This window comes from Muscardinus avellanarius (genome assembly GCF_963383645.1).
Source record: "Muscardinus avellanarius genome assembly, chromosome: 2".
In the NCBI taxonomy this organism is placed as follows: Eukaryota; Metazoa; Chordata; class Mammalia; order Rodentia; family Gliridae; genus Muscardinus; species Muscardinus avellanarius.
The window spans coordinates 75,270,958-75,288,233 of record NC_137787.1 but is presented as its reverse complement, the minus strand read 5'-3'; the positions used below and the strand labels follow the sequence as shown (position 1 = coordinate 75,288,233).

The 17,276-nt window shown below is 39.5% G+C and overlaps 1 protein-coding gene across 4 annotated transcripts in view; it reads right to left on the bottom strand.

The window, feature by feature from the left end:
- Window positions 1-17,276, bottom strand: part of RBMS1 (RNA binding motif single stranded interacting protein 1) — a gene marked incomplete at both ends in the record, with an annotated part of 222,006 nt that overhangs the window by 77,372 nt on the left and 127,358 nt on the right. For all 4 annotated transcript variants that reach the window (XM_080689068.1, XM_080689069.1, XM_080689067.1 and 1 more), the window contains one exon: window positions 14,803-14,978. In XM_080689068.1, the coding sequence (XP_080545194.1) occupies window positions 14,803-14,978 (176 nt within the window). The remainder of the gene's footprint in view (window positions 1-14,802; window positions 14,979-17,276) is intronic.

The window sequence follows — 17,276 nt, the reverse complement described above, 5'->3', positions numbered from 1 at the left end:
GAATTCTATCAATGTTGTAAATTAAATACTTGTAAAACATGATAAAGTTACTACTTTTAAATTTCTATTTAAAAACCAATCAATAAACAAACACAAAGCCCACCATGTTGGGGTAGTTCTGCTCCAGGGGGAAGAAGCATTGGTCCCATCAAGCCCCGGAGAATGGGTGGTGCCTGCCTCCTTCATCTACCATTCACTGCTAGCAACCAAATTATCACCTAACAAACACCAATACAGCACAACGTAAATATTTTGCCTTTTCTTTGTGTGCTCTGACAAAACTGAGAGGCTTCTCAATGAACAAAGGAACTCTGAAACCTTCACTCAATTCTTTATAAGTCTGATTTCTTACTCCAGCTTTTAACAGAGTCGGGCAGTGGAAAGAACAAACTTCTTCGGGAAGAAACTGAAGTGTAGATATTTCATATTAATGGTAAAGGACAGAGCTGTGGGTAGAGGCAAATCAAGATAGGCGAGTGTTTGAGGAAACATGGAATCTATTTTACGCCTGCTATTTCCTAATTTTGTGATTTCAGGAAGGCCATTTACCCCTCTCTGAGCCTCAGCATTCTCAATTACAACACAAAAGGACTAAAACATAAGCCCGTACTGGGATTGAATATTATTATAAGTGCTGGAGAAACTTCATTTATTTATTTTGGTACTGGAGATTGAATCTAGGGGTATTCTACCCCCAAGCTACACCCCCAGACCAATTTTAATTTGGAAATAGGATCTCAGTAGGTTTAGGAGATTCTCACTACTTATCGAGGCTGTCCAAACCTGTAATCCTCCTGTCTCAGCCTCCCAAATAATGGGATTACAGGCATGCACTATCACCCCTGGCTTGGGAAGCTTTTAAAAATGGTAACATGAATCTATGCCAGAAAATGTTCAGAGTACTTCAACCCACTTAGTCACAACCAGAACACTGCATGGCTATTCTACCCTGACTTCACAGGTGGGGAGACTAAGAAACAGAGATCTGGAAGAATTTGTTGAAATGAATGGAAGAACCAAGCGGGAAGCCCAAGCCTGTGCTCCTTAGTATAACTGCATGCTACAGTGCCTCTCTCCATATGCATTGGATCCTAATATTCTGACTCAGAAGCTAAAGCAGGGTCTGGGCATGCAAAATTTAATCTTGATGAGCATTCCTTATTAGCAGTGCTTGACTGAAAGAGATATAAAGTTCAATAGTTCATTCTAGATGAAAAAATTTAATAAACTTTTTAATGAAATAAATGCTCAAATTCTTTTGCCTTAAAACCTAGCCAAAATTAGTTAAGTGTGACTTTTAATAGCTAACTGCATGGTATCAAACTTAAACTAAAGATAACAAATAAAAGAATAATAGGTGAAAAAAAATCTAAGAAACCAAACACAGTCCTCCCTCAGGATCAATGGTGGATTGGTTCCAGACATTCCCTCCCTCCATACCAAAGTTTACAGGTGCTCAAGTCCCTTATATAACATGCTGGCATATTTGCAAATAACTTATGAATCTCTTCCCAAATACCCTAAGTAATTTCCAAATTGCTTACTGTGCCATGTGCCATATAAATGCTGTATAAATATTTGCTATATTATTTCAGGAACAACAACAAGAAAAGTTTGCATTTTTTGTACAAACACCATTACCTTCCTTCTAATATTTTCAATCTATAGTTGGTTGAATCCATGGATTTTGAACCCATGGAAAGGGTGCACCAACTCCATTATCTAATGAGCTACACATAGCCATTGATACAGACTAAGCATTGATGCAAAAGCTATGCATTTTATTAAGGGATGGAGACAATAATTTCATAATTTACTGTCTGAATTTGGAGGTGAAAATAAAACATTTTAGGAAAACCACTGGCAAGGAACAGTGCTCCTGTCTAAAAGGATTGGCGGGCTCAATTTGTTTCTAGGACCACACAGGGATGCTTCTTTGTTTCATGTTGAAAGAAATAGTCCTTAGACTGTAAGAAAATGCCCTTTATACATTTGGAAATCTAAAGCTACGCATGCAAATGCTGATGTTTAAAAAAGTTGGTTTCCCATCTGGGAGCAGTGACTACTTCACAAAGACAGGAAGATCTAATGGTTTAAAGAGAAAATGAGGAACACAAGTGGCGCCAGCCCCATAAGCAATTTACACAAGTGTAGGCCTGGCATGGCCAGGTCAGTGAGGGCAGAGACCGCCAGGAAGAGAAAAAAAGAAAGTCCCTGTCCCCTGGCAGAGCCATGGGCTTGGTCAGGACTGTTTGTGTTATGAGTCTACTTCCTCGCTAATTCTAGATACCCCATTTATGGAAACTCATCCTCCTCCCACTCAGTCCCATGGCTCTCTTACAAAATCTCTTCTCAAAAGTCTTTAGTCTGAAGCCAAATGATCTTAATCAAGGGGAGTTTGAAAACATCTTATTAATCAAAACCCAAATTAAAAAAAATTAACCCCTAAAGTTCTACTATGAAATTTCAAGAAGGTAAGAGTTGGAGAAATACATAATCTTATTGTTGCTGACCATCAAGACTATCTCAACGGAAAGTTTCTAACACACTGAAGTGGTCAGTGAGTAATCAATGAATAGGTCACCTAGCCCAGTGGACATTAAGCACAACGCTTCATCACTCATTTCTTTTCTGCACTGAAGATTCACCATCTGGAACTGATGCTTTGCTTCTTCCCATTTACGAGTACACAAACTCGTAAAGCAAACAGGCAGTCAGTTTGAAAAGTCTCCCCTGAGACTGGATAAGAATTTCCAAGCAAGAACAAAAATAAGCTCTTCCTCCCGATTCCATATCTATTAATGAAACCAAACTCTGTTTCCTAGACTTTGAATCTTACAGTCACCTTTGAATCATCTTCCTCCTTGGACCCACCCTCTATTCTGCATTGTTAAGGCAAACTCTGGGGTAGTTTTCTCACTTACCTTCCTGGAGAAGTACAAGGCTTCCGCCGGTACTAAAGATTCCCCACCATGTGGCCCCAACAAATAGCAGACCAGGCCGGCTGCCAAACTCATCCTGGGCTTGGGCTGTCCAACCTGAAAACTCAAATGGGGAGCTTTTCCTGGGACCCTCTTCCAACAATAACACACACACACACACACACACACACACACACACACACTCACAATCACTCTGCAATCTTGGTAGCATTTTCTATTTCTCACATTCTGCTTTACATTATATATGAAGTTCATCTTCTATACAAGACAGGAATCTCCTTGGAAGCAAGAAATATGCCAGTGCAGGATCCAGCAAAACGACTGACATGACGCTTAATAAGCATTTATAAACTTAGACCAAATTAGTCAGATATGGTGGCATAAGCATGTAATACCAGTACTTGCAAGGCTGAAATAGGAAGAATGTAGGGTGGAGGCTAGCCTCAGCAATTCAGTGAACCCCTCAGCAACTTAGTGAAACTTTGTTTAAAAAAAAAAAAAAAAGCCGGGCATGGTGGTGTATGCTTGTAATCCCAGCACTTGGGAGGCTGAGACAGGAGGATTGCACAGGTTTGAAGCCAGCCTCAGCTACTTAGTGAGGCTCTCAGCAACTCAGTGAGACCCTGTTTCCAAATAAAGTATAAAAATAGGTCTGGGAGCAGAGCCTGGAGGTAGACAAGACCCTGGGTTCCACCCCAGTACCCCTCCAAAATACATATATATAAAACCAAAATTTAAAAAAAAAAGGCCAGAGGGTATAACTCAGAGGTAGAGTGCCCCTGGTTTCAATCTCCACTAAATAACAACAATAACAACAACAAAAACAACAACAATAATAATTTTAAAAAGATAAAATGGGAATCAGCACTCACTTTTCTTGAGGAGTGGCTTGGTCTTCTGTTGTAATCTAACTTCAGTAGTTTTAGAAAATTATTATGCTCCCATACGTCCTCCTCCCTCTCTTATTTTTGGTACTAGGGATTGACCCTAGGGACAAAATGCCTCTGAGTTACATCCCTAGTCCTGTTTTTTTGGTTTTTTTTTTTTTTTTTAAATTTTTGAAACCATTTCACTAAGTTACAAAGGGCTATACTCAGTTGATATGGCTGATCCTATCTTAGCCTCCCAAGTACTGGGATTACAAGGGTGCATCACTGTGTCCTGCTGCCCATTACTTTTTAAAACAGTGTTAGGATTTATCAACAATCCCTAAAGAATATAACCCCCTCTTAGGCACCAAGCAAAGAACAAATAAGATACCTTCTCTGTGCTATGTTATCTGAGAGTGTTGAACACTAGATAGCTAACCAGGAGCCAAGTCTCAGTGACCAGCTACACTGAAAGAAATTGCTTTTTTAGATGTCAGCAAAGATGGGTTTCTCTTCTATCCTCCTGCCTCTACTTTGAGCTTTTGATTCTCTTGACCTTCGTTTTTTCCTTCCTTTCTTTTTTCTTTTGTCAGAACTGGGGGTCAAACTCAAGGCCTTACACATGCTAGGCAAGTGCTCTGCCATGAGCTACATCCTCGGCCCTTTAAAAACATTTTTTGAGAGTATCTCACTAAGTCGCCAGGTTGGCCTCAAATTTGCAATCCTCTCGCTTCCACCTCCTGAGTAGCTGGGATTAGACATACACAATGCCCAGCTTTTGTTGGCTATTGTAAGTAGACTTAAGAAGAGCTGGTTTTTCAAATAAAACCTTGTTGGATCTATCATGACTGTGTATCTCTTTCAGGGTTCTGGGGAAACGAATCTTTGTAATATGTGGTCATTGGAAGAACACAGGCACTACTGATGGATGGAGGAAGACACACTGACATTGAGATCTATTTGGGGAGTCAGAAAGCACAGTGGTTCCAAATATGGGCTCTGGAGTCAGACTGTCTGAACTTAAGTTCTGGCTCTACCATCATCAGCTGTATTATCCTGAGCAAGAAGACAAAGACCTCTCTCAACTTCATCCTTAAAATGGGGAAAATATTACTGCTCATAAAATGGCTCAAAAGATTAAATAATTAAACACTTGTCATAATGACTGGCACTCAGCAAGCATTAGACACTGCTAGCTGCTAGCTTTTATTTTTTAGATGAGGGGCTCACTATGTTGTTCAGGATGGCTAGAAACTTATGATCCTCCTGCCTCAGCCCCCAAGTAGCTGGAATTATAGGCTTCTATCACCTCATCTGACCTTTAGCTACTAACATCATTTAGAAGTTTATACACAAGAAGAATTTTTAACATACCTTTTTAAAGTTTTATTTTTGACTGACACATAAATTTAGACATATTTACAGGGTACAATATATGCATTGCTATAATGATCAAATCAGGGCAGTCAAAATACTAACATCTAAAACATTTATTGTATATTTATGATGAGAAAGTCCAAAACCTCCCTTCTAGTGTTTTTGAAATATATATTGATAACTAGTCATGCTATGGTACATTAGAAGACCAGAACTTATTCCCCCTAATTGCAACTTAGTACTCATTGACCAACCTCTCTCTACCCTCTTCTCCCCATGACACATTCATTATGAACTGAAAATGATTGACAGGTGAAGGGAGAGTTTGTAAATTTCTGAGATTCATGATAACCCAACAAATAATACCAGCACAACATCCAAATACAGATTTTTAGGAGGCTTCTCTTCCTAATGACAGGACCTTTGCCTTCACATAATGGCTGAAACACCCCCAAGGGCTGCTACAGAAATTCAAGGCTCACATAATGGAAGAAGGAATAGACACACAGTAAACACCATCTGCACTTACAGACAAGGAGAAAGTGATTTTTTTTTTTTAAATTCATGTGGTTGGGTGTGGTGGCACATGCTTGTAATCCCAGCATTTGAGAGGCCAAGAAGAGAGGATCACAGTTTGTGGACAGCCTCAGCTACTTAGGCCCTCCGCAACTTAAGCGAGACTCTGTTTCAAAATAAAGAATAAAAAATGGGTCGGGGAGTGTAGCTCAGAGGTCAAATGCCACTCCCTGGGTTCCATCTCCAGAACCGCAAAAAAGAAAAAAAAAAAATTCATGTGTTTATAATCATTATTTTCAGTGCTGGCTTACCAACTAACTTCTGCTGTGCAGTATCTGGGCATTACCAGGCAGAATGGCTTTTTATCATGCCTAGGAAAAGCAAAATGACACTCTGAAGAGAAAGGTCAACTGGCAGTAGGAGGGCTGACCAAACATCTAAATATCCATGTTTACCAATGAATTTTACACAGAGGGTAAATTAGAAAACAGATATAACTCATATTTCCTTCCCAAATATCAAATGGATGCATACAGTAGGTAGTTGGCAATAATTAATATTTGAGGTTTTAGCTACTCATGATACTAAAAATCCCTGACCGACAATTATTTTAAATGTTGCTACAGCACAGATTTGAGTCATGGGGACTCTTAGCAGGGGGCAACTAGCCAAGCAGCCAGTGAAGAAGCACAGCCTGTCACCAGCATCTGCATTCAAAAAGGCAACTCTGAAGAGTTAAATACTATTTTTAACTTTTGAGAATAGCCTATATTTCAAAAAATAAACTGGTAGTTCTAATGACAGAACTAAAGAAAGAATAAAAAGAGGTTTAAATGAAAATTTTCTGTATTGGAAAATGGGCATTTATTTAATGAACATCAATCTCTCCCTCCCTCCCTCATTGGATGTTAAATTAATTTTTGTAAAATTCTGGTATTTTCAAAAGTTCTATTCTTGGTATGTCAAAGACCTACAGAATATAAGAATTTCCTGAAGTGCAAGAATTCTACCACCTAAAGAGAGATGAAGCAACTGACATAAATGAGAACACGATTCCTTATTACTGACCCAAGAGATGAAGTGGGAAAAGATGCACACTACTGCTCCTAAGCTTTTAACTCTGACCTCTATTTTATTTAAAACAAGACCATAAAGTTTGTGTATTTTCTGTCTCCAATGTATATATCCTATGTTAAACTTTTCAACTACATGGAACCTTTGAAATCACCTTTTTTGTCTCTATGACCAAAATACCTGACAAGAACAACTTAAGAGGAAGAAAAATTTACTTGGCTCTTGGTTTCAGAGGTCAGTCCATGGTCAGCTGGCTCCAAGGCAGAAATACCATGGCAGAAGAAAGCAGCTCAGCTCATGGCAAGTGGAAACAGAGAGAAACAGAAGGGGCCAGGGACACACATGTCCACAAAGCCATGTTCTCAATGACACACCTCCTATAGCCACACCCACCTCTGAACCTTGCCTGATTGGGACCCATGCCTTCAGCACATGAGGGGGACATTCTAGACCCAAGCCATAACTGAACCTTATTGAAATAGTGTCCAGGAGGAGGGAGTTAAGTTACAATAAGTGACCTGACATTCAACTTAATAAATTGGCATTATTTTTTAAAAGATGAAACAAAGTCTAAAAATTCCATATCTTTCTCCATACTTTTCAGCAAAATGCTCAATTTCCATAATATAAACCCTCACTGTGTTATTTATTATATGTCATTCTATTATGCTTGCAAGCCAAATTTCAGAAACTATTGCTACTAGTATTTTATGTACTGAGAATCTTTCAGATCAATAAAGAACAAAACTTGAAAGGTGTTAGTCTTTTTTTTTTTTTTTTTTAAGGGATACACTTAATAAGGGAAGAACTACTTTATGTTTCTGTTAACTTTTCTTTTTTCCCTCCCTGTCCTCCAAAGAAATCTAAGAATAAAAATTCACCAGGTATGGTTTTTGGTACTCTTATAAAATGCAATTTTAATAACCTAAAAATTCCAATGGTTATATAATAATGTCATCTGTTTTTATTTGTGATACTATAAAGCAGTGACTTTAGCAGTAGCTTGATCATTTGGGAATAAAAGGATGACCATTTAATTCCAGAGTAGAAGGCAATTACTTTTCAACAGAGACTCTGCTAGGGAAATCTCAAAAGTTGCCGATATAATAGAGATACTCAAAGAAAGAACATAGCCCAGTCACGTTGTCCATTTTCCTGTTTAGCCGTCCTAATTTCTTAAGATGACCAACAACTTATTCTTTCAAAACAAGGACTAAACAAATGAACTAATAGTTTCAGGACAGAGCTGGATTCACTGGATCACATTTGTGGGTAGAGTGTACAAGTGGACACATCTGGGGAACACAGAAGAGGCTGGAGGTTAGGTTCCTTGAGAAACCACAGGAGTTGGTGCCTTTCCTGTGTTCTATCTCAGTTAATGCAACTCCAGCCTTCTTTTATTTAGACTGAAACCATGCAGTCATTGTTAATCAGGGTTGAATTTTGATGTTCCCACTTCAAGACATCCCCTTCTAGTCTCAGCACCATCCCCCTTCTTTTCATAGCCCTGGCTTAGGGATACTTCCTCTCCCATCTCTCAAAGTCCTCCTCTTCTCCAAACCAGCCTTCCTACTTTTCTCAGAACTATCATGGGGGAAGGGAGGTAATGGTGCTTCTCTTCCACTCCACCAGCTAATGCCTTCTTCTTCCAAGTGTCCCCTCATGCCTCTCTACACCCACACTCTCCGGTCCAGTCACCAAGGAGTCCTGGCTAACTACTAGATGCCGAATGCCACCGCACAACACACTGAGAAGCCTTCTTTGTGCTATAATTATTTATTTTTATTTTTCTGTGCCTTTTTAAACATCCAAGCATTCCCACATGTCTCGGGCTCTTCTTGATGTCTGACAACATCAGTAGTTACACCACTTGGGAAATTTTCCTCTTTAAGGCCAGGATGTCATTCCCTCTCTGAAAGGGACCCAAGTCCCCTCACATCAAGGTTAACACAACTTTCCTTTGATTTCTCACAGAACATCACAAATAAAAATACTTTATTCTGTCTGAAATTATAGTTGGTTGTTTCTGTCTACCTCTGTTGATCTTTCTTGCTTTTCTGCTTCACCTTTTAAGATCAGTATCACCATTAAAATAATAAGAAAAACTCACAAATAACAGAAAACAAAGGGGTAGGAAGAAAGGTATTGAGAAATTGGTGATTTTTTATAAATATTTTCTTTTAACTAGTAACAGTCTATCATATAATGAGTTAGATTTAATTTCATATTTACATTAAAGTCATATGTTTTAATGCCCTTTTTTTTGGTGGTGGTACTGGGGTTTCTGGAAGCCCTTCGACCTCCAGGCTACACTCCCAGACCTATTTTATATTTTTGAAACAGGATCTTTTACTCCAGTGTGGCTGGCTTCGAACCTGCAAGATCCTCCTGTCTCCGCCTCCCAAGCACGGGGATTACAAGCATGCACCACCACGCCTGGCTTAATGCACTTTAAAACAAACTAAAAATCTACTGAATGAAACAAAAGATATTATTTCACCAAGGACTGATTTAGGAAGAAAAAATTATAAAGTGGGAGGAGTAGCAATTAGTTTTGTTTGAATAGCCATAGAATGGTCTTCCTTTAAAGAAGTTATGAATAGTCAGCTGCCTGGACTGTTTTACATGGTGGCAATGTGTAGTAATCTTTAAGCCACCCAGCCTTGACCAATAGAGACTTGTAATACTGTGGTTCCCACTGCAAGAAGAACGAGCCATGGACCAGACTTTGCACACAGATGCTATTTTTAAATATTAAAAAAGGGAGTTTGGATACAATATATTTTCTATGTCATGGTAACTATGAAGAAATTAAGCTGGCCATGGTGGCCCAGGCCTGCAATCCCAGACCTGGGAGGCTGAGATAGGAGGATCACAGGTTTGAGGACAGCCTTAGCAACTTAGGGAGAACTTCTTTCAAAATAAAAAGGGCTGTGAATGTAGCTCAGAGGTAGAATGTCCCTGGTTCAATCCCTAGTACCACATAATAAATAAATAAATAAATAAATAAATAAATAAATAAATAATAGAATCAAGGGTGGGTTGCATAAGGCTGAAACTAGCTTTCTGCAATTACCAAACAGAAGACTCAAGGGAAAGGAAGGTGCAAGTTATGTGAACAAAAACTACTTCCCTGACTTTCTCAGTTTTCAAAATCAGAATCTGTCATTTTCCCCTCCTTGGTTTTAAGTGTATAATTAAATATAATTTAAGCTTTTCCTAGTAGTCTGGATTTTCAGGCTCAAAGAAGGACCAATATTTTCTCAGTGATAGCTGTGTTCTAGGCAAAGAACCAGCTCTTTTATTCCCAGTACAGGCTAATCCAAGAACCTAAAACCTCTTGTGCTCCAACCTGTTACTACAGGCAGAAAATTCCACACCTTACGGTGTGTGATTGGTCACAGTCAAAACATTGGTGTGGTAAAAATAGTGTATGAAACGTTTTTCATGCCAAGCGTAGAAAGTGTACATGAAATAAAAACAAATTTTACATTCAGACTTGGCTCCATCCCACAGATAGCTCATTACACATATATGAAAGTACTTCAAAATCTGAAAATGTCTGAAATATTTCTTGTTCCAAGCACTTTAGATAAGGGATAGTCAAAATCTAATCAAAACCTTTTGATAAAGGCATTATATCCATTTTATAGGATATGGACTGACAATCAGGTACTCGCTAAGTACTGTAGATAACATTGGTATTTCAAAACCTAACAACCCTGACCATGATTTCATGAGTGAGGTGAGAAATCCGTGAAGATGACGTAAGAAATTAGTGAAGATGATATCCTGTTAGCAGTATATACTCTCATAGTTTGCTTGGAGAAGAGAACTGGGTGGAAGTAAGGTTGATTATGAGGTGATGACATGCAACAAATAAGAAAATAGCAAGTAGAGTTATCCGTGTGGCCTGAACCAGGAGGAGGAAGGCGGAATCTGCACATAACCTTGCAGGATGCTGGGGGTGGGGGCTGAAGATCCCCGAGGCAGGTGGAGGCCCAAGAAAATGGTTTTCTCCTGTCATGTCACAGGAGGAAGAAAGGAAGCACCCAGTCTTCTTTTGTGAAAAAGAATAGTTGCCAGGACTGGGTGACTAAGGCACAATGGGATGGTGTTAATGATGCTCTAAAGCTCTACACTGAGGAAAGAAAATCTGGAAAAGCGACAAGGATGTTCTACCTCTGAGCTTTACTCCCAGACCTATTTTACTTTTTATTCCGAAACATGTTATTGCTAAGTTGTCAAGAGTCTCACTAAGTTGCTGAGGATGGACTTGAACCTGAAGTTCTCCTGTCTCAGAGCCCCAAGTACTGTGATAACAGGCGTGTGACACCACACCCAGTTAGAAAAGTGAGTTTTGAGAGGAAGGAGATAATGTGAAGTTTAACGCACAAGTATAATATTTAAGGTGAAAAGGTGTAGCAAACTGGAAAGAGTAGAGAACAACACTATGGAACAATACTACGGAGGAGGGGACAGAGAAGAGAGCACAGAACTGTAGTCACCAGCCAAGAAAACAGAAATGAAAAGGGTGAAGAGTTAAGGAGGAGAAGACAGTAGTGAAAAAAGCTAGAGAAATAAGAGAAGGTCATGATTCCACTGCAGTGTTAGTTGAGAACCTGGAAACAAAATACCAACAGGCACTGCAGCAAGAAAACAGAAGCAGGAAGAGCCCTGAACTCACCTGCCTGGAAAGAGGCTTACCTGAGAGGTCTGAATGGGAGAAGAATTTTACTGACCAAAGTTGATCTGACAAACACAGATAAAAACAAGAACCCAGCAGAGTGCTCATTTAGCTCAATCTCAGAGAAGAGAGAGAAACAGGAACATCCGATGGTCAAGAAGCAATAGATAACTCCTTTCTACTACCCAGACTATCCCATCTCCTAAACGTCAGTGCTAGCTACCTGCACCCTCACACTCTTTAAGTAGATGGGCATCTAGAAACGTGGAACAAAGCTGGAACACCTGGAGGAGTCATGAGATCCACGATTTCCCATACACATTTCACTATGTAGACGTTAACTAGAGCTTGCTGGCTTGTCTAGAACATTCATCTACTTTCTGTCCATTTACTGATCATTACTACTGTCGCCACTGTCTGGTCCTTGTCTCTGTCCTCCTGCAGTAACCTAAACCTGCTGTGTTCCAGGGCTGGGCTTCCTACTGCCATTCCCCTCCCTCTTATCCACAGTGGTCCACACCTCCTAATATCATGAGTCTCTCTACACCAGGGAGTGTGATTCTTCACTGCCATCTCTCCTAATTTCTAGAATCTCTATGTTCTACTCCAACTATAGCCTTTTTAAAGCATTCTTTACTTTCCCTCCCAATTTTTAAAATCTTCATGTCATATTGGGCTTCAAATGTTTGTTTGGAAGGAAGCGGGCCACTACAGCAAACATTCTGGGGTATCTCTTCCCATCTGTCTGTTAGATAATCTTCAAAAAAATCCAAGCCTCCAGGAGAGACAAATCTTGGTTGTTGTTTTCTTCCCCAACTCAGCCTCATCAGGTTCACCGTTAATTAAATTGCCAAATTTTTAGTTCTAAAATGTTTTTTGCATTTTTAGAGGTATAGATTTACACCTACATTTCCCGAGTAGTGTCTGATACCCACTTTTCTAAAATCTCTAATTATATTCACTAGGTTTCTTAAGCTTTAGGATGAGTCACTTTCCCATAAAGTTCTTGTCACTTCCACATCACCAACTAGCCACTCTTTATTGGAAACAAGTTCAAAACAGAAATGCCCTTTCTTACTTTCTCTACAATGCTAACATACAAAACTGTCAGCTAGTGAAATCTGCTATTTATTAGATTCTCTGTGTTAAAACAGAATGAAGCTTACAGCAGATTTTGAAATAGGGTCCCCTGTTACTATGTCTTGCCTCTATCGATACATAACAAGAAAACTATCATCAGAGTTTAATATTCAACCTGGGATTCTGCAAGTGCCTGCTTTGGCCAGTGACAGGAAGGTGGCAAACAGACGATTGATAACAGCAAAGAGAGCAATACTTACGCATGTTAACAAAACATATACGTAAAATAGACCAATGACAAAAAAAAATATTCTAGAAAAAAGGATAAAATGTTCTTCTACTATGTTTAAAATATAACTTGATTCAATACAAAAATTTCCGGCTGAATTTTTCACGTGCCTATTTCTGCACAGAATGCATGACATTACTCTATTATTTTATGGTTACTCAACTGTCTCCTTGATGTCAACACTCACCTTACATCATTCAAAATGAGCTGAGGAACAATTTATCTTTTGAAATCTTCTCCCCTTCTCTTATACCTTAAGAATCTAAGCATTAGCTTCATTCTTTTGTTTCCTACAAAGCTGTATTTTTAGGTCCTTAGACTTTATGGCGTTCTTTCTACCTGTAATTATGCTGCAGAAGCATAAGACGACGCCAATGAAAGGACAACAGCAGACAAGATAGCAAAGGCCTGTTTGTGGTCTTGAAGAGCTGCAATGAGGCAGGGTGCACATGGCAGGGATCCTGCTACCTCCAGCCAGGTGCGACAAGCCCAGAACTGGACCTGCTTTCAGAGGAGACCCTTGTGCCTTGACTTATCCCACTGGCCTGGAAGCCAAGGGCTAAAGTCACGTCCAAGAGACAGGCAAAAAGCAGGACATGGAGAAGGAAAAAGGGGGAGGGCTGAGAGCAATAGCCTTCTAGAAACTTCTCTAGATCTTAGAGGCATCATCTATTGCCCTCCTTATTCTCTCCCCAAAACAAAACAAGGCAAAGTAACCACCACCTCCTTATAGAAGGACAGATGCTACTAAAGTTTCAGTTGGGAAATCCTGCCCAAGTTAGTCTTTAAATATTTTTTTTCCCCTTAGCTGGGCGTGGTGGCACATGCTTGTAAAATTACAGCATTTGGGAGGCTGAGACAGGAAGAATGTGGTTCATGGATAGCCTCAGCTACTTAGGCCCTTTGCAACTCAGTGAGACCCTGTTTCACAACAAAGAATAAAAAAATAGGGCTGAGGGTGTAGCTTGGAGGTAGAATGTTCCTGGGTTCCATTCCCAGTATTGAAAAAAAAAAAAAAACCTTAAAAAAAAAAAAAAAAAAAAAGAATTTGGGCTGTACCCAGGACAAGAAAAATAAGATGCTAACATATGATGTTTTAAAATGAGAATATTTTACAGGAAAGAGAAAAGATTCTCTAGTAGAAGTCTTTATCTACAATTATACAAAATTCTTTTCATAAAGGACCACTTACTGTCTTAGGATAAATAAAAAGTGGTATTCTACTTATAAGCATTTATTGCTCAATAATATTTGATGCTTTTCATCTTTACACAACAATCCTTGCCCTGTGTGGTGATTTTGATCCTTAGTTTAAATTAGTGCATTCTTACTTAGCTGGACTAATGTAATTGCACCAAAGCAGCATGTTTATATTCTATTCATAAATGGCATTAGCATATAATACAAATTTACTTTGAAACTTCATGCACATGCAAACATTTCTTCATGAGATTCAGAAAGTGGAAGTGAGTTCTTATTTCCAAAGAGAATACTGTGAACAACCAAGGCCAGAGAACTACAGGAGCTCATGAAGAGGGACTAACACTATCTCAGCAAAAATCCAGAGCTTTATATAGACTTAGAATGAGGTTAGATGGTTAACTGCTTTCCTGACAAATAATGGCACCCAACATTTTGCTTACAGGATAGACTGGGACCCAGAGCAAACCCAAAATGAGCACTCCTGAAGAGGACCTAAGTATGAATCTAAAAAATTTCAGATTTTTATTAAAAGTAAAAGCTGATAAAGACAAATTCCATTAAGAAAAAATATTCCAGTTAATTTTATAGGCATTCTGCATATGTTATTCCTGGGTAAGTGTCCAAAGACATAAAACTCACTTAATTGTTGAAATTCTAAGGGTGTATAGATGTTGTAAAAGCATCTCCTAAAATTCAAGTTATATCATCTTTAATAGGATCAGGGAAATACTGCGTAGCTAAAACCATAAGGGCAACCGTACTTACGGCTGACAGAGCTTCACCAGGTCCTGGTCAGTGGTGTTGGGGGGCAGGCCTCGGATGTAGAGGTTCGTTTTGCTTAGCTGATCCCATCCTGAGTTGCTACTGCTGCTGCTGTTGTTATTACTGCTGGTGGTGCTGGGACTGGGAGGGGCCATCGGGTGCGCTGGGACCAGAGACTGCTGCAAAAACAAAGGCCAGCAGTGTCAAATCACTAGAGGCGAGGGATCAGGCAACTTTCATAGGCACTATGAGCTCTGGAATAAAATGAAGTTATCAAGGTTTATGTACAGGTTCTCTTAAGCTACTCTGAGGTATAAATTTTAATTTATACCTTTGAAAAGATCAATCCATTCTACTAAAAATCTCTTCAACAGGAGGTAAGATTTTTTACTCAAAAAATTCTGTAGGTAGGTGCACCTTAAATGTGACTAAATTCATGTAAAATTAATCTATCCACACATTTGAAGGAACACATCTTCTGACACTCAAAATTAACTTTCATGATGTCACATGATAATACCATCTTAATATACAGTAATTTAGAAATCACTAGACTTTTGAAAAGGTTTTCAAATTCTGAAGAACATTTGATTGAAAGCTGCTGATCATTTTATTAAGAGGCCTCTTAAAAAAAAGATTACTCTTCAAGTGTAAGAAAATTAGAATTTAACCCAGATCCTCAAATAAAGATAACTTCACTTAGTAGGAATGGCACATGGCTTCCTTGAGACATGTGGATAAAATTCACAGGCCTGCTGCCTTTCCTTCTGGCCCCAGCCCTGTGAAATTTAACCCCTGTGAGAAAGGTAGAGGTGCTGGAAACCTTCCAGGGCCTTGGGCCATCACCCCAAATCTTGTAAAGCCTGCAACCATGGGCTTAGAGTAGATTTACCACCAGCAGCCACCCAGGAGGAATGTCTGAAGTTGTACTCACACCAGATAATTCCTTGTGAACTGAGGGAATGAAACCACAGTTCTCTGAACCAGTGGCACACATGTGACTTGTGAGGAAGTTAACGGGCTCAGCTTGAGATGGGGGTGAGCGAAACCCACAGTGTCCTCGGAGCAAAGGCTCAGTAATTTTGCACCAGGACAAACTTTTTCACCTCACATCTTCCAAATAGTAAGTGTACTAACCCAAGGGCATCATCACTCCTATTAACACTTTGAATATATAAAATCAAATAGTCACTAGACATTCAATAAAAATTTCAGTTTGTAGTTTGATTTTTACTGTCCCAGAGATTAGGTGCACAGAAGACAAATTAAATTGCACAGTGGGGAGTCTGAAAAGAAGATCCTTTGCAATAAATTTCCCTCATTTACCTTGTCAGCAGTCTCACTGTAGATTTTTGGTTCTGCACCTAGTTTCTATCATGGTCTTACTAATTCCACAATATCTCAATGCACAATATCTCAATGTGTGATCTCCATAGCTTAGACATGTAACCATTTTTTCTGCTCCTGTAAGATCTTTCACATTCTTCTTCCCACTGCAGCTTTTGCTAAGATATCGTTCAAGTCCAAACACTGCTTCATTTAAAGAGATCCTCTTTTAGAAGGAGAGAAGCAAAAAGGGTCTGTCAATGTGGAAATGCTATCTATTGAAGGCTGGACTTCAACTGAGAACATCAGTACTGCTTAATTAAAAACCCAAACTGCCCCGCCTGAGATCACATCTCAGAGATCTATTTGATTCCTACCCTTACTTAACAAGCAGTTGAACTCATATGCTTTCCCCACACTGCTGGCTCCTCTCTAAAGGCTGAAGACTCTGCTTTCTGGATATAAAAACGAAGACTAAGCCTGTCCTTTGCAGACTCTAGCTGTACCACAAAGGCCTGTGATTGTTCTCTGCAGTCACTAAATTGCTACCTGCATTTATCCAACCTACCCACATTTCTCAGCTAGAACTGAGGTGCTATGAAGGAGCACATACACTGACCTCCAAGGCCTAAGCCTCTTACTGGCAGACTCAGAGAACTTGTAGCTGCAGCACAACTAGAAAGAACTGATTTTTCTCTTAAGTCTCCTCCAAGTAGTGCCCAAGACCCTATTGCAGGGCACACTAATAGTCACAGTAGGGCTCAGGATTCAGAAGCAGCTGTTAGAGGATGAACCATCACAGGGATGAAGGGCTAGGGTGAGGGAGAGGTATCTCAGTGGTAGGGCACTTGCACAGCATGAGCCAGGCTCTGGGTTAGGTCCCCGGCACTGAAAGCAATAGATTGCATATGACCTGGAAGGGACCTGGATGCAGTCCCAGCTCACCTCCTAGTAGAATCACCTCAGCACAAAGCCAACAAACAAATGCACCAAAACTACATTCCAAGCCTGCATCTGCTCCAACCTGGCTTCATCAGTGCTGAAAAACCAAGTGCTTGCCATGGGCTTGTATGATTAAAGGAGACATTTGGGAGCATGATTTATTTGGAGATTATTTGGACATGAAAGTAGGTTTTTATTTATGTACTTAT